General features: G+C 54.4%; 6 protein-coding genes across 6 annotated transcripts; 3 read left to right on the top strand and 3 right to left on the bottom strand.

Moving 5' to 3' along the window:
• Window positions 1-5571: 5571 nt before the first annotated feature.
• TRIREDRAFT_73580 (uncharacterized protein) lies at window positions 5572-7137 on the top strand (the record flags this gene model as incomplete). The annotated part of the gene is made up of 3 exons (XM_006961483.1): window positions 5572-5717; window positions 5802-6017; window positions 6093-7137. 3 exons carry the CDS (start codon window positions 5572-5574, stop codon window positions 7135-7137), a joined length of 1407 nt encoding a protein of 468 aa, XP_006961545.1.
• Window positions 7138-9498: 2361 nt separating this feature from the next.
• Window positions 9499-9684, top strand: TRIREDRAFT_54676 (uncharacterized protein; the record flags this gene model as incomplete). Its single annotated transcript, XM_006961482.1, has 1 exon — window positions 9499-9684. The coding sequence occupies one exon, from the start codon at window positions 9499-9501 to the stop codon at window positions 9682-9684; it is 186 nt and encodes a 61-aa protein (XP_006961544.1).
• A 104-nt stretch (window positions 9685-9788) lies between these two features.
• TRIREDRAFT_102454 (uncharacterized protein) lies at window positions 9789-10629 on the bottom strand (the record flags this gene model as incomplete). The annotated part of the gene is made up of 3 exons (XM_006961077.1): window positions 9789-10005; window positions 10059-10228; window positions 10623-10629. Coding segments are annotated over 3 exons (393 nt in total), but the record flags the coding sequence as incomplete, so codon positions are not given.
• Window positions 10630-10692: 63 nt separating this feature from the next.
• On the bottom strand, window positions 10693-12567 carry TRIREDRAFT_43649 (uncharacterized protein; the record flags this gene model as incomplete). Its single annotated transcript, XM_006960996.1, has 4 exons — window positions 10693-11633; window positions 11696-12351; window positions 12405-12456; window positions 12517-12567. The coding sequence occupies 4 exons, from the start codon at window positions 12565-12567 to the stop codon at window positions 10791-10793; spliced, it is 1602 nt and encodes a 533-aa protein (XP_006961058.1). The 3' UTR covers window positions 10693-10790.
• Window positions 12568-12944: 377 nt separating this feature from the next.
• Window positions 12945-14594, top strand: TRIREDRAFT_73574 (uncharacterized protein; the record flags this gene model as incomplete). Its single annotated transcript, XM_006961481.1, has 4 exons — window positions 12945-13082; window positions 13141-13232; window positions 13302-13416; window positions 13482-14594. The coding sequence occupies exons 1-4, from the start codon at window positions 13080-13082 to the stop codon at window positions 14592-14594; spliced, it is 1323 nt and encodes a 440-aa protein (XP_006961543.1). The 5' UTR covers window positions 12945-13079.
• A 665-nt stretch (window positions 14595-15259) lies between these two features.
• TRIREDRAFT_102451 (uncharacterized protein) lies at window positions 15260-15997 on the bottom strand (the record flags this gene model as incomplete). The annotated part of the gene is made up of 1 exon (XM_006961076.1): window positions 15260-15997. The coding sequence occupies one exon, from the start codon at window positions 15995-15997 to the stop codon at window positions 15260-15262; it is 738 nt and encodes a 245-aa protein (XP_006961138.1).
• Window positions 15998-16841: the final 844 nt, after the last annotated feature.

Genomic DNA, 16841 nt, shown 5'->3' with positions numbered 1-16841 from the left:
TCGCCGGTATGCCGCTCACGGTCGCGCTTTGGACTCTGGCCCACGGCGGAGTCTGTCGAGCTCTCGTTGGCTGGGAGCGAGTCGCGGTCTGGCTGCGAGGCCGGCTCGACGACGGCAGCGGAGTGGCTGGTGGTCATAGGCCGCAGGTGATGGCTGGGGCTTCACGGCGAGAGGCCCCCCAGAGAAGGTTGGAGAATGGTCGGCAGTGGCTTGCTGGAGGCGTTCAGTGCAGTGCAGTGCAGTGCAGTGCAGCTGCGGCCGTGCAGGTGATGCGCTAAGGTGCGGGTAAGTAGGTGCTATGGATAGGTAGCCCGTTGAGATGGTGGACCGCGCCAGGTGGCCCCTTCAGTGGATGAAGCTTTAGTGGACGAGGGCCCTGAGGCCGAGCTGGCGGAGCAGCGGCGCAGGTGGGTGGAGAGAGTCGAGGAGGTTAAGGTTAGGTATTGATTTGATCGAAAGTACACTCGTCAGGAGGGTTGCTGGTCGAAAAAGAAAGCGACGCCAGGAATGCAGGATTTTGTTGTGTTCCCCGTCTCGACGTGCAGCGGTTTGTCGCGGACAACAGCAGGGGGGGCCGGATGCAGACTGGATACCGACGCCGCCACTGCGAGATCGTCGAGTGATGATACGCTGCCTGTCGTCGTGTCGTGTTGTATCGCTCCCGATTCTGGCCTTTGGGGGCTGTTGCTCCCTCGCAGCGGTCCAATCAAGACAAGTCACGCAGCGTTGAAGACTCCCGCCGCTGCCGCTGCTCCCCTTTGGCAGCAGGCAGAGCGAGGGGTGTGGGCGGATTTGGTTTGGATGCGATGGATGCGCAGTAGGTAGGGCTCGCTAGATGCTGGAGGCCTGGCTCATTCGCTGGGCTGGGCGTCGGGTGGCTGCCCTGGTGACTGGCCGAGAGAGGGGATCGCTATGGGTTCTCTGCGTAGGCGATGCGGTGCTGGTGGAGTGCGTCCCGGGCCCTGCAGCGCGCAACGAAGCTGCAGCGGTTTGCAGCAGGCGGACGGGCGGCAGCAATACTTCAGTTGAGCTGGAAATGCGTCTGCCTGGGAGGCGATCCAGAGACCTGAGCAGGAGGAACAGCGACGACTCGGTGCCCGGGTGCCTACGAGTATGCTCTGGGTCTGGGCCTGGGTCTGGGTCTGGTGGCCAACGGCGTATCGACTTCTGGTCGCACTGGTAATCTCCTGGGAGAGTGCTCGCGATGGGCCTCGGGCATCAGCTGGCTGAATCAAGTAAGGCCTGTCTGCCGGGGTCGTTGGAGTCGTTCGGGTCTGGCTGAGAGTCTGGGCAAGGGATGGAGTAGTATCCAGCGCAAAAGGCGCACAAAAAGCGACGAGGCAGCAGTGTTGAAAGCCCGCGGGTGTAAGAGAGAGGCCGTGGCGGCGAACACGAAGGCGAGAGACGGGAGATTGGACAAAACAAAACAATACAAGGACAGGTCGCTGGAATGGTTCGCCGTGGTGAATCAGAAAAAAAGGGGGTTGAGGGAGATGGGAGGCAGCGTCCAGTCTGGAACGAGTACAAGTATAGTACGGATTAGGAGGGGTGCAAGTGTCAAGTGCGAGCAAAAGAGGAAGAAGCGTAGAAACGTCACATTAATTAATTACGAGAGCTGCTCGTTCCTGAGCTAAGAAGGAGGCATAGAACGGCTTCCCTCACGGCCCAAGCACGCATCATTGTATGAAGTTAGGTCCATACTTGCGAAGCACCTCAATCAGTGCTCCTTGAAGCCGTCGGCACTTTTGTGCTGGAGTCTGAGCTTAATGTTGTTTTAGTCGTGATCCGCCAACCGAGCTTGCACATTTGTCGATGAAATCAAGGGCTAGACATGGGGCAGAGCGTCTATCAAAATTGGACATTTGCGAAAAAAAAGCAAAGAGGAGAGGGAAGCCGAGAGATGACGAGCACGAGGGCTTGATAGACGGACTGGATCCCGGCCAGAGACTCGGACACTCTCTGTAATATACCTACTAGTAGGTACGCCCTAATACGAGTGGACGGACCAGCAAAAGGTGCTATGTACTGCTGTTACTACCTCCATGTCGAGGGTATTACATACAAGCACCAACCGAAGATGTTTTTGTTTCCTTTGCTTCAAGCAGAAGCAGTCCGAACCAGCTTCAAGCAGAAGCAGCCCGAACCAGCTTCAAGCAGAAGCAGCCCGAACCAGCTTCAAGCCTAGAACGTTGCATCTGAAACTGCGGCTCGCACCGAGAAAGACGTCCCTTATCCGCCTGTCTGCGTGCGCCGCCAATGCTTGTTTACACGTGTCGAAGTCGGCTTGATTCGCAGCGTCGGGGATATATTTTCACGTAGTATCACGTAGGTAGGTACTTGCATATCGCGGTAGAACTGCCACCTTTGGCATGTGCGGGAACATGAAGACGCAAGACTGTCCAGTGCGCCGGTCGAGCCTCGTCAGACGCAGCCCTTACGCGCGGCTAACGCATGGCATTGGCCGAGACGAGGCATGGGATGGGATGTGAAGCAAAGCAAAGGAAACAAGGAGACATGGGGGGGGGATGGGTTTGATGTGATGATAAGAACGAGTCGCATTGCTGGAATTGGGGGCCAGGCCTCTATGTATGGCGCGAGATGGCCTCAACTTGTGATGGATGGATCAGGGAAATCCAGGTTCGGGGCCGGTCGACGCATTGGGGAGCTGGAGGACCTGGAGGGGGGAAACACGGCGCACTACCTTACAGTATACTACCTACCTAGTACATGTAGGTAGGTACCTAGTAATGCTCAAGCCACTGCCGTGCATGGATGCACTCAACATGGGCTCTCACCCAACACAGGCAGTTCGCAGCAGGCTGCAGCAGCGGGAGAGCGCCAGCTGGAGGCGTTACTAGTAGAGCCATGCCGCGGGCTAATTAGCGCATCCCCACCGCTGACACGGGGCTTGACGGGAGCTTCCACAGCGCTTCCACACCTCGACGCAGCACTGATGGGATGGATTGGATGGAACCGGCTTCTGGCAGCCCACGCCTCAAACATTCAAGGTGAAACGCGGCGACATTGAGGCCATCTCCACCAGCGCCGGCCCGCCTCCACCAGGGCAATCCTGCAGCCATTTTCTGCATATTGGCAACCTGGCGACATTAGCTACCGTCTGATGCCTGTGCCTGTCCGTGCTGAGAACTGGGGACCTTTTTTTGAAGAGCTTTTGTCCTGTGTTTCTCTCTGTCTGCCGTCAGGTCTCGAGGGCGCGGACAAAGGAGTACTTACTACTAGTACCTGTACCTATGGACGGTGTTCGTAGTGATGGAGACTTGAATGCACGGGGAGCTTGGGAGCTGTCGTCCAACAGCCCAGCTCAGCCTCCATTCTCTTCGTCGAGCTCCAGCAGTTCCTCCTCGTTCTCGAGATGCAGAATGGATGGATGGTTGGTAATCTCAATCCCAGCAGCGCTGCCTTGGTCCAGAGAATTGGTTGGAGGTCCCAGATCAGCTCGAGTACCTACGGAGCACGCCGTCGTTAATCAAGGCGACGCGACGGCCCGCGTCATGAACATTCCATTCCATTCCCTTCCATGATCGGGCCTCGATACCTTCTATTGCTCCTCCTCCGAGAAGTGGTGCCCATCAAGGAGTCGACCTTGGTGTCATATCGCGGCACTTCTACAGGTATTGTCACGCAGTGAATGTACAGTGATGGGTATGTACCTGCATGAGAGGCCTTCCACCTTTGTCACAGGAGACGTATTTGTATGTACTGTATCACTGTACATGCATGCATGCTTCAGATCCATGTCTTATGATGCAATCACAGCAGCAGCATGAAGCAGAATGCTACCTTGTTTCTGGGTGATCGGGTACCTGACAGTCCCAAGCAATCTGCCGAGGCAAGGTACATACTTACCTAGTAGTACCTTACCTACAGGTGTTCCATCCAATCTGTAAGTTTCGTGGCTGTCGCCGTTCCTCCTGTCAGCACCAACGCTCAACGCCGCATTACCTCATCTGAAACCAAGCTTCAACTCCTCTTCCCAATCTATCCAGAACAACCTCACATCTGCTGCTGCTGCTGCTGCTTCTTCCTCCAACTTCTCCTCCTGCTTCTCACGCATTGCAAACGACTGCCTCTCTTCCACTTGTACCGATCTATAATACATACTGGTACAGGTGCCTGCGAATCGCGGGTCGGGCTCTGTGGAGAGGAAATTGCGCACCTCTGGTCCCCCCCCCCCCCCCCCCCCTGGGATATGACACCAACCGGCCAGGACCCTGGAAATCGCGAGAGAAATGATTCGTCACCTTGGCCCGGGGGTTGCGCAGGGGCCGTGGCCTGGTCGAATTTGCCCGACAGCCTGTCGAAAGCGTTTGCATGCGAGCTAGCAGGGCCTGGCCGCTGCCTGTAAATGTACGATACGAGTACTATCGTTCATCATGGCCCGTGGTCGAATCGAGCGGCCTACGAGTACGAAGCACGAATAACCTCAGTCCCAAATATAGACCTCCAGACATGCCTTATTACTCGTGCGAGTGCGCATGTGCTCTTGTCACCCACAGCCAGGTCTCGATGCGTACCTATTAATCACTTTCATGTTCCTCGCAACGCACTTGACAGGGGAATCGAGAGCCGGAGACTGGACGCAGACTCGGGCTGGGCGAGGCCAATTGCAGTCCTCGCCCTCTCTCGGGCGGAGATGGACGGAGCTCCTCATGGCATCATGCGACCCTCCCGCCTTGAGGTAAGGATGCACTACCTAATTAATAGTACAAGCACGGAGCAATACAGTACATAGACCATCAATCCCTTGCGTCCTGATCGCCGGTTGACAAGACATGCGTGAACCGATGCACGCCAAAGTACTGTATCGTATTGCGGCCCAAGCAGAAAAGAAAATCTAGGTGCGTTTCAAGTTGCTGCCCCCCCGGACAACACCAGAGCACGAAGCGCAATTTCCCATCTCCACGCCTCCCACCAACTATGTTTGGCGACCCTCAGCCAGCCGGAACCCCCTGAACCTGAGCCCGAGCCTGGGCCTGATTCTGAGCCTGAGCCCGCGTGCCCTTTCTTTCTGTTGGATTCTTGGATCGTCAGCACCAACGAGCCCCGAGCAGCCCTACCGCGGCCTTGACTCTTTTGCTTCCCGTCTCTTGTCTGTTCTGCCTCTTGTCTTCCTTCTTTCCGTGCGTGTGCTACTTCTTTTTGTCAGTCAATCCAGAGGACATTCAAAGTATCCACCGCGCCATTCCCCGACTGTTCGTTCTGTTTGTTTGATTCGTGTGTCCGGCAGCTCGCCACTATTGCTGCCTTTCCCCCAAGCCTCTTTGTCAATCCTGTTATATCCTCCGCTCGTCTGTCTGTTGCGCACGCGGCGACTTGACCCAGCGAACAGCAGGCCCTGGCATCAAAAGGGACCCGACTCTGCCAGCGAACCCAACGACAGCCGCAACAGAGGCCAGATCCGCTTCCCCTCTCCAGAGACGTCACACGAGGGACTGCGGCCAGACCGGACCTTGAGCTTGGATCGACCCTCGAAAGATCGCTGCTGTTCTCCTCTGCGCCTCTTCTCTGTCAACTCTGCCTCGTCCTGCCTCGTCCTGCTTCGTCCACACAATGTCTGCCGAAATCGAAAACCGCCCGCACTCGCCTGATGCGGCCCCGTCAAAGGCCATTGGCGCAAAGCCCGAGCCCGCTCGCTGCCTCTCGGCCGCCTCCACCACCTCACAGGGCTCGAGCACCGATGCCGCCTCGCGGGACTCGTTGGGCAGCGAGCTGTCGTCTCGCATGTCGTCTCGCATGTCCACCATGTCCACCATGTCCTACCGGTCCGACGTCTCTGGGAGATCGTCCTCTAGGACCCGGCGCCGAGGCTACATGCGTCCCCAGGGCACTGATTTCGCGGCCAGCGCCAAGTCCCGCGAGAGCGTCATGAGCTTGGGCAGCATTGCGCATCTTCAGTACTACTTTGCCCGAACTGGCCTTCTCGATGGCAAGGGCGGACAGCTGGCTCGTAAGAAGCAGCCTCGAGCGACACTGGACCTGGCAGCCCTCGAGGGCACGTCGCCCATGACCGTCCCGACACCCTCGACCGCGGGCTTCGACATGGATCCCTCATTCGTCTCCATGGGCAGCAGCCCAGATTTGTCGGGACAGGGTTACATCACAGGCTCCCCCACCGGCATCGACGACATGGACGACTTCTACGATGGCTTCCTCGAGGAGGACCCGGACATGCTGCCGCCCACGGCCAGCACCTACAACCACCGAGAAAAGGTCATACCCAAGCCGCCCACGGTAGCGGAGCTGAAGACGGAGCTGGAGGGCGCGCTGCGGGATGCTCTCAAGGTGCTCAAGGAGGCCAAGGAGCGGAAAGAGGGTTCCTACAAGGCACCCAGCGATGCGCCCCAGTACCCCAACATGCCCGAGGAAAACACGCAGAGCTGGTTCGAGCTGCAGGGCATGAACATCCTCGACTTTGTGACGCTGGCCATCCGCGCCGCCAAGAACTACTACACGGCCCACGAGCTGCCCGACCGGCTGGACGCCATCAAGTCAGAGAAGCAGATTCGGACGGATCTCCTGGGCGTCATGGAGGTGCTGAAGCAGATGGCGACGAGGAACTTCAAGGGCGGCGTGAGGGACGAGGAGATTGCGACGATGACGTCGTGGATCGACAGCGTCTTTGACATCCTCAAGAAGGAGGCCGAGATTGAGGCGACGGAGCAGGCCGAGCGCCAGGGCTGGGCGTGGATGAGGGGCGACTGGACGGGCAAGGAGTTGGAGCGCGAGCGACAGTTTCTCATGTCCATGGACCCCGACGACGAGCCGCTGCCCGAGTGGACGCCCGCGTCCAGCAGCGCCGAGCTGCCGACACCCTTCCTGGAGGCCATGCAGAACGGCCTGAGGCTGGTGAGACTGCACAACGCCGCGGTCAAGAAGTCGAGGAGGCGATTTGGAGCGATCCCGACATTCCACGTCAACACGCAGAAGCCCTACCGCAGCGCCGACAACCTGCGGTACTGGGCCAAGGCTGCCGAGCTGCGCTTCGAGTGCATGATTTCCATTGACGCCCTGGGCATCGTCTACAACAGCGGGCCCCAAGTCTGGCTCGACTTTGAAGCGGCCATTCTCAAGTGGTGTGCCCATGTGAGGGAGGAGATAACAAACGAGTTGGTCTAAGACCCTTGTACTTGCTTTGGTCTATTTTTCTCCCTTCACCCCCTCTTGATCTTTGTGTTCTCTTCTTCCGTTCATTAACTTTGTTTTAATAACTGCTTTTAATACGTGCCTCTGCTCATACGCATACTATTACTACAGCAGAAAGAAGGCCTTTTCGCTCGCTGACGAATTCACGCTGCGATAATCGGAGTTTTTCTTTCTCTTCTTTTTCTTAATACCTTTTCTTCGGACCAAGACGGCAATTGCTGGCCTGGAGTTCTTGTTTCCATAACCCACCCTTTATTTATTCCGGCCATGCATTTCTCCCCCCTTTCTTTTGGATCTACCTTGATTCTTTCAGGACATACACATATACACCCACGCACATCGAGGCAGAGGAGGGACCGGATCTCCTGCTCTTACCGAGACAAAGATTGACGCCGCATCACAACCAAGGAACAGCAACCTTTTCTTTTTTCTCCTTTCGCCCTAATAACCCCAACACCATTTACCCCCCAAATCTTCGATGTTCTCTTCGCGCTGTCGTGCTTGTAATAGCATCGACAAAGCGTCATTGTCGTTAGTATCTATCCACATTTGTCTTTGTTTTCCTTAGCCCAGCACATGTTTTCCCTTACCCGTTACCCCTTTCCCCTGTGTTCTCCAGTCACCAAGTCCCTTTTCCTGTTTTGTTTTTGAATCTCGGGATGGAGGAGGAAAGAATTGCAACAACAACAACAACAACAACAAAGTACAAACACAGATTGATGTACATTGGGATGGATGGATGGATGGGTGGATGGAAATTGAACAAAGTGCGACGCGCCCCAAACATAAAACTATATGTCACCATATACATATATACCCCCCCTTGAGTTAGGCGCGAAGCGCAGGCGCAGGCGCAGAGTTGGTTGGGATTTTTCGATATAGCCGTGGGTACGCATAGGTGGTAGATAGGAGAGAGAGAGAGAGAGAGAGAGAGAGACGTGTGGAACAGAGCAGAAGAGAATGAAATGAATTGGCTATCGCGGTATGCGTGTCTTGCTCGTGTGCGTGTTAATAATACCGTAGACGTGGTGTAAAAGAGTCCTCACAGGTTGTCGTCCCGGCAATTCCTCATGGGATCCGATCCGCAGATTTCGCAATACGTGTTGTGCGGATGCTTGGTGGGATGTTGGTCTTTGAAGTCCATAATGCTAGGATGGAGGAGCCTGAGATGAGGATAATCTAGTAGAGAGGTCGAGGTAGAGTTATTTTCACGTCATTTCTCACCACATACCTTAGTATTCCAACAGTACCTGTATAGAAAGAAGACACTGGAGAGTGGAAAGCTCACCGGTGGCATATCTCAGCATGGGCTTCACTAACAAGCGCTTGAGCCTCTTCGACTGAAAGCATCTTGATCACCTAGGTATGTAGGTACTAATTCATTGTCGTCTTACATGATCCTATCAACCTGAATCCTCGTTCGCTGCAGTCAGCAGCCCCTTGCATCCGCAAGACTGACAGAATCAGCCATTCTCCCCAATACTACGAGATAAGCCGAACGAACATTCGGTCCATCAATGCAAGGGGCTCAAAATGTAGTACCGCAGCATAACTTTCCATGGACCAGCAAATAATACACACAAGTTTGCTCCCGCAAGGCAAGTAAATCAGCAAATTCCTCACCTCTTCTACAATATAACAAAGTAACAATCGACCTACCTTATAGCCCTACCACATACACCTCTGGAATGATAAACCACCTCACCAGACGAGAACCCGAAGCTTCAAAAGAAAGCTCTTACCTGTGTTAGCTTCTTGATGACGTCAGCGAACCATGTCCCGGTAAAGCGCGAACATCCCACGCCTGCACGTGAGATTCGCCCCATCTGATTGGTCTGTCCAGCTGCTTAGAAATGCACCGGCGATTCTGGCGTGACCAAAGTCGATATCATCGCCATTCCGATCCGTCCAACGATCCCGGTTAGAAAAAAAGAGAAGAAGAACAAAGAAAGGAAACCAAACGGATATCACAGATTGAGAGGAAGAAGCATTGTTCCAAGAGGAATTGCGCCAACGAACCCAGACAACAACAAAGACACAAGCATCAAACGCCAATTGTGTCTGTCTACCACACCAAATCTACCCGAATTCATCGTCAAAGAGTCACATACCAGCCATCATGGACGCCAAGCCTGCGACTTTCTGTATGTCCCATCGTTTCCTCCCCCCTTTCCCTTACGCTTCCAATCTTCTAAAGATACACCAGCTAACTCGTCGGATCAAACAGCATTGGCCTCTGCGCCCGTCACCTCTCCCACAGCTTCCACCACCACAGCCGCCGCTTCCAAGCCCAAGGTCCGTCTCCCGAATATCCCGTCGAAAGAAAAACACCAAATGCAAAGGGTCATCGATCAATGTGCTAACTTTTGGCCCCCCCAGCCGTGCTGCGTATGCAAAGAGGAAAAGTCGAGGCGTGACGAGTGCATGCTCTTCTCCACGGCCAAGGATCCCGCCGCCGACTGCAGGTCCCTCGTCGATCAGTACAAGAGCTGCATGCAGGGTTTCGGGTTCAGCGTGTAACAAACAACAACACAACAGAGCAGCGGCTCTTTCTATCTTGGTCTTGGTGTCAGGACTGTGTACAATAACCACATATAGATTCCCCTCAAAAAGTGCGGCGTTTTTCATTCTTGTTTCTCTTCCATCGGCTTTCCCGTCATCTTGTCCAGGGCGAGAGTGGCATCCTTTGCTCTGCCCTCATATCCTGCCATCATCATTGCTTCCAATTCTTGAGCTTCTGCATGCGCCTTGGCACTAATGCTTCCCATCTTGTCCTCAATCGCAGCCTTTCGATCTGCAATTTCAAGAAGTTCTGTAAGACAGTCCAACCGCCTCTTCTCCCTGTACATCAAGCAGTCAGCCCAAGTCACGCTTAAGAATCGCGGTGTCCATACCGTTGTTGTTGAAATTCGCGCTGCCGAGACGCGAGCCTCTCGTTAAATTCCGCCAGAGCCGCCTGGGTGGCAGTCATGACTACTCTGATATTGTCCTCACGGTCCTTCTTGAGCTGCTTTGACTTAAGTCTCATCCTACTTCCTCCATGGACCTGGATGAGAATGGATGACTGGACAAACCTTGCGAATCATCTTGTCTGCTTCCAGCATAGTATTCGCTGGATCCGGAGAGTCGACAGAGCGGGATCGAGTGATTCTTCCAGGCATTGCTGCAACTTCTCCCTTGTTGTATAGCAGTTGACAGAATGAAGCAAGACTCGCTACCGAGAACAACGAAGGGACGGACAGGTGTGAAGCTTCTCTCGATTAATGGATGAGGCATGCAGGTTTTATAGTTGAGGATCAGAGCAGGTGACTCGTAGGGTTCAGTTTGCAGGGAAGGGACGTTGGACTGTTTAGCCAGGAGCATCTGAGCTCTGAGACTAATGAGTTAGGTAGGCGCGAATGCCTGCCCCTTCCAAGAGCAGGAGGCGCCTCAATAACCACCGATCCTGGTATACCTACTGTATACCTAGGTAGTAGGTAGGAATTGACCCAGTACATGCACTTGCTTCACCAAATTGGAATTTGAGGTACAAAGACAGAAGAGGCAAGTTAGGCCAACAGAGGTATGCTCTTTTAACATTGGATAATTACAAGCACAGCAATCCCACCCCCAGCTGCAGCCTTCCTCTACCTTGACAAGGCAATGTCGTCTATCCTCAAAATCATCTTGACAGTCTCGGCCGCCAGCTCAATGGCGCTGGTGCTGACCAAAAGGGGCTGCAGAACATTCTCCTTGGAAATGTTGGTGTTGACTCCTCCCGACTTGATGCTGACTCCGGCGTTCTTCTCTCCCATCTCGTGACGGTGTCTCAGGTCGGTGACGACCTTGATGCTGTTGAGACCGGCGTTCTCGGCAAGCGTTGTGGGAATCACCTCCATGGCGTCGGCAAAGGCCTTCCAGCAGATGGCCTCGGTGCCCGTCAGGCTGCGCGCTTGCTTGGACAGCTGAGCCGCAATCTCGATTTCAGGGGCGCCACCTCCGGCAATCAGGGCCTTCTTCTTGACGAGACATCGGAGAACGCAGAGAGCGTCGTGCAGACTTCGCTCGGCTTCCTCCAGGATGAGAGAGTTGGCACCGCGCACAACCACGGACACGGTCTTGCCCGTGGCCTTGGCTCCGGTGACCTTGACCATGCGTGAGCCCGATGACTGCACCTCCTCCACCAGGTCTGCCGAGCCCAGCTTGTCCTCGGTGAACGAGTCAATGTCCGCAATAGGCTTGCAGCCGGTGGACTTGCAGATGAACTCGACTTCGTCTCGCTCAATGTCCTTGATGGCCATGATGCCGAGCTTGGCCAGGAAGTGTAGGGAAAGGTCGTTGACGGCATCGCGAAGGATGGACTTTTGAATCAAGAGCACGTTGCACTTAGCCTTCTTGATCTTCTTGGCCATGTTCAAAAGATATAGTCGCTCCTCCTTGACAATCTTGTCCATCTGGCGGTAGTCATTGACTTGGATCGTGTTTTCCATCTTTGCAGCAGTTAGCTCAACCAAACATACCAAAGTCACGAACCGGTAGCATCCAAACTCACATCAGGCTTGGGAGGACTGAGCTGGAACTGGATGAGGCCAATGCGGGCCTTCTCCATTCTGAAGGGGCCACCAGCGTTCTTCAGGACGGGCTGTGTGAGGACCAGGCCATCCACCAGCTCACTGTCCTCGATTGTTCCGCCCACCCTCTTGATGATGCGAATGTTTTTGAGATCAACGTTCTCCGCAGTCTTGACATCGATCGTCTTGGTAATGGCGTTGACAGCCATGGGGCCGAGGAGGTTCGAGTACTGAGACACAATCTTGGATGACAGGGATGTGTTGGCGGCTTGGAGAAGGGAGGCATTGTCGGTCAGGGAGATGGGTTGGGACATTTCGTGCAGGACTTCGACGGCGGCGGCGGACGCCCTCTGGAAGGACTCTGAGATGACGGAGGGGTGGATGCCCTTGGACAGCAGTCGGTCAGCAGCACCGAGGAGGCTGCCGCAGATGACGACGACGGAGGTCGTGCCGTCACCGGCTTCAACGTCCTGAGCTCCTGACAGGTTGACCAGCATCTTTGCTGTCGGGTGCATCACGGACATGCTCTTGAGCATCGTGTTTCCGTCGTTGGTGATGATGGTTTCCCCCTTTCCGCTGCGGATCATCTTGTCCATTCCTCGAGGGCCGAGAGACGTCCGGATTGCATCGGCGACGGCTGCATTTCCCATTAGCAAACTGACTTCCCGTAGCCCGGATCGTCAAACAAACCTCTGGCAGCGACAATGTTGGACGAGCGCACCGCCATGGGCTTCTCCTTGTCCTGCGTCCATGTTAGCGGGGCAGCTCAGGAGCTCCGGACAGCAGCGGCAGCTTTTCCCACCTTGAAGGCGACATTCTTGGACTCGCCGCCCGAAACGGCCGGTGCAGACATGCTGAATCTGTTTGGTTCTGGTTCGTGAAATGCAGACGCAACCTCCGGAAAGCCTCGATCGCGGCGAGCTTTGGGCAGAGAAGCAACTGGAAGTTCGCGGGTTCCTGGAGCCTGGTTGACATCCCACCTTCCAGTGCCTGCCCTACTCCGCCGTATTGGTAACGGAAATTTTGGAGTCGGCGCGACAGATAATCCACGCTCCGGCGGTACCTTCCCCCCTGCCAGCGCTGCTGTGTCCGCCCAAAGCAGCCTAGCGCACAGCAGGGTCCCGTGTTGAGGTGAGCTCAAGGCAACTCAGATTACGGAATGCTTCGATAGCCTTCATCTCATCACCGTCATAAACACCACCATACAAACCACCACACGCGCATCACACCGGCGGCGAGCTGTTTCCTATCATTCCCGCACCACGACGATCCTGGGCTAGCACCTAATCTCCAGGATACCTCATCTACTACCCCTCGAAGCCCTCACAGCGCCTCGGACACACCGTCCGGTTTGCACATCCCACCATGGTAAGGCGCCTCGCCCCCAAAGGCTCGGAAAGGACTGGCCCGTTACTGACTGTCGAAGCCTTCTGCAACCGGTCAAAACTGGGAAAAGTACTCGAAGCGATACGCCGACGATGAAGTAGAAGAGAAGAAGATCACACCCCTCACCGATGAGTATGGACGGCCTCGTGTTGGAAACGTGCTGTGGCGCTGGGGGGAGAGAGAGTGCTAACTGGGAGCTAGGGATATCCAAGTCCTCAAGACATACGGCGCTGCGCCTTATGCATCGGCCATCTCGAAGCTTGAGAAGCAGATCAAAGAGAAGCAACAGAGCGTAGACGAGAAGATTGGCATCAAGGTACGATATCTGCTGCTATCGTCTATGCACTTACACACTTGGCTAATCATACTTGTTGAACACAGGAGTCGGATACTGGTCTCGCACCGCCGCATCTATGGGATGTCGCAGCCGACCGACAACGAATGTCTGAAGAGCAGCCTTTCCAGGTAGCACGCTGCACGAAGATCATTGCGGACGAAAAGGGCGACGAGTCGAAGAGCAAGTATGTTATCAACGTCAAGCAAATCGCCAAGTTCGTCGTCCAGCTCGGGGACCGGGTCAGCCCCACGGATATCGAAGAGGGCATGCGAGTTGGTGTGGACCGAAACAAGTATCAGATCATGCTGCCGCTGCCGCCGAAGATTGATGCCAGCGTTACCATGATGACGGTTGAGGAGAAGCCAGACGTCACGTACGGTGACGTTGGCGGCTGCAAAGAGCAGGTGGAGAAGCTCCGAGAAGTCGTCGAGATGCCCCTGCTCTCACCAGAGAGGTTCTCGAACCTCGGCATCGATCCCCCGAAGGGCGCACTGCTCTACGGCCCTCCCGGAACAGGAAAGACGCTGTGCGCCAGAGCTGTTGCCAACCGAACAGACGCCACTTTCATCCGAGTCATTGGCAGTGAGCTTGTACAAAAGTACGTTGGCGAGGGCGCCAGAATGGTTCGGGAGCTGTTTGAGATGGCGCGGACAAAGAAGGCCTGCATCATCTTCTTTGACGAAATCGATGCCGTCGGCGGTGCGCGATTCGACGACGGTGCCGGCGGTGACAATGAAGTCCAGCGAACCATGCTGGAGCTGATCACGCAGCTGGACGGCTTCAACGCCCGAGGCAACATCAAGGTCATGTTCGCCACCAACAGGCCGTCTACGCTGGACCCTGCCCTGATGCGACCCGGACGTATCGACCGCAAGATTGAGTTTTCGCTGCCCGACCTCGAGGGCCGCGCCAACATTCTCCGAATTCACGCCAAGAGCATGTCCGTCGAGCGCGACATCCGATGGGAGCTCATTTCCCGTCTCTGCCCGAACGCGACCGGTGCCGAGCTGAGGAGCGTGTGCACCGAGGCCGGCATGTTTGCCATCCGAGCGCGGAGAAAGGTGGCGTCGGAGAAGGATTTCTTGGACGCGGTGGACAAGGTCATCAAGGGCAACCTCAAGTTCAACTCTACAGCAACGTACATGCAATACAACTAAGCAGCTTTCTTTTTTGTTTCTTTCCAAGTGTTTCGGTGTATCATAGGGGCGAATCGTCGGGCATGTGGATGTGCCATTGAGGCCTCGCCTAAAGGGAAATAGAAGTGGCATTATGAACAGCTGCCACGTTGACCCCAAACTACAAAATCATGTATGATGAACTGTGTCCGTGCAGGGAGCTCGTAAGACGCATCAATGTCTCTAATCCTTATGATGAAGCGGACTTGATGCGGCTACCTATCCATATAGACGGTCGCCCCAGGTGCGATGATACCTAATATCCTGACCAAGACAAAACCAAAGAATGAAGCAAACAGAGCTGATGACGCGGTACAGCCATAATGTACCAAAAGAAAATTTAATGAATAAAAAAGCCCATGGGACATCCTCCTATCTTATACTCTATATATACGCCTGATGGCTTCCTCAGTAATGCCTTTCCGAATCCCAAATCCCCAAAAGTGCTAGAAAAAAAGTGTGCTAGAAGAAGAGAAACCAGAAACATTGCGCTATACTACTTGGAAAAGACGTCGTCGTTATTCGTGAGAAAGGAAGATGAAAGTATTCGCCTTCTTGGAATCCATTCTGCTAGCATTATGTTCGTCCTTCTAGAGAACGAGGGTTCGTGTAGTGAAATGTCAATCTTCTTGTTTGTGTCGTAGTTGTCAAGGGGTGTTGGCGTATGGGTCGGATAAGCACCCGAGACAAATGACTTCGCCTTCGGCACCCTTTTCGACGCAGCATTTGCTGCAAATCATGCTGTGGTGTGTGTATCTCTGTGTTTTCCGTTCGTGGGCATCGTCGTCGTCATCGTCCCTGATATCGACGTCGACATCATCGTTGTTGTAATCAATGTGTGGTATTGAAGGTGTCGCGTCCGCATCGTCCATGCGAAAGGATCGTGAAAGAGCGTCTTCATCCCCTCCATCCTCTTTCCTTATTATCGCTGCCGCTGCTGCTGGATTGGAATATAGAGTCCTTTGCTGCTGGCATTCGCGCATGCATATAAAGCACGTCTGTTCGCGACACGACTGACACCTGGCGAAGGAATCGAGATCTGACTTCTTGGTTGGGCGGCGATGGCAGACGTGGCATGGTAGGAGAGTTGTGCTGGTGACTTTGCCGGGGGTTCCCACTGTTGAGGGTTCGCGTGGGGATAGTAGTCGGTGGTGGGAAGAGTGGACGTCGTGATCGGTGTCTTGGTGGTGGTGGTGGTGTGCTCTGAGGCGTTTCGTTGGATGTAGTGTCTTGCGCGTTTTTGGCATGGGTGAGATGGTGGACGCGTGGAAGGGCTCTGAGGCTTCGCGTGGGCTTGGGTGTGAGGGGGATCTATTGTAGGGCTCGTCGTCGTGGTTCCATTTGCGCTTTGTGGCGAGAGGGATGTCGTTGTCGACGTAGGGCATCGTTGAAGAGTTGTTTTTGCCTCCTTGAAGGGGCGTGATTTTCGTTCTTTTTTTTTTTTTTTTCTTGTCAATGGTGATGCAGTGGTCCAGAGATGAGACAATTGCTCGCTTGACGGGATTGATGCCAGAAGGGGGTTGATAATTGGCGGGTTGGAGGATGTAGCACGCGATTTCCTGGGGTTCGCAAGAAGATGGAACGGGCTCGTGAAGCAAATGCAGAAGAACAAAAACGAGAGACTGGAGGATAGAAGAAGCCGCTCTGTTTTTCGCCTTCCCGCTAAGATGAACAGTATCAGGAGAGTACAAGGAAAACTCCAGGACAAAAACGTAAGAAGAAAAAAAAGAGCGTCGGGTAGGATTTTCAAGACTCGAATCCTGGTTGGAGGGAGAGAAAGAGAGAGAAGGTAAAGAGAGGGAAGTTTGGCTGTTGCACTCGGCTTAATCACCGGGTGAAGTGTGGTTGAGCTGCGTTGTGACGAGCTGGGGCGATTCTATTGGAGGTTTGCTTGTGCCGTGCTTATTTTTTGCGGGTGCGGGTTCAGGTTGTCTTGGGGGGTGATTTTCTGACTGCAGATGGTCTGAGCTGAGTATTATCGTATGCTCTCGTTAGTAATATGCTATGTTATAAAGACATTTTGTTCCCTGATTTTTATTCACACGAGAAAAGGCTGTGACTCTTTCGTACGTATATGATCTCTCTTAATCATCATTCAGCTCTTGGTCTTCCGTATCAGCCCTCAACAGTGAGCTCCGTGCTGGTCTTATCTGCTCACAAGCAGCACAGTTCTCGTCCTTCAGTGTTGAAGCATGTCCCTCAACAACACCACTTCACAGCCCAAAGCCA

This window comes from Trichoderma reesei (genome assembly GCF_000167675.1).
Source record: "Trichoderma reesei QM6a unplaced genomic scaffold TRIREscaffold_1, whole genome shotgun sequence".
Classification (NCBI taxonomy): domain Eukaryota; kingdom Fungi; phylum Ascomycota; class Sordariomycetes; order Hypocreales; family Hypocreaceae; genus Trichoderma; species Trichoderma reesei.
This window is presented reverse-complemented; position numbering and strand designations above follow the sequence as displayed.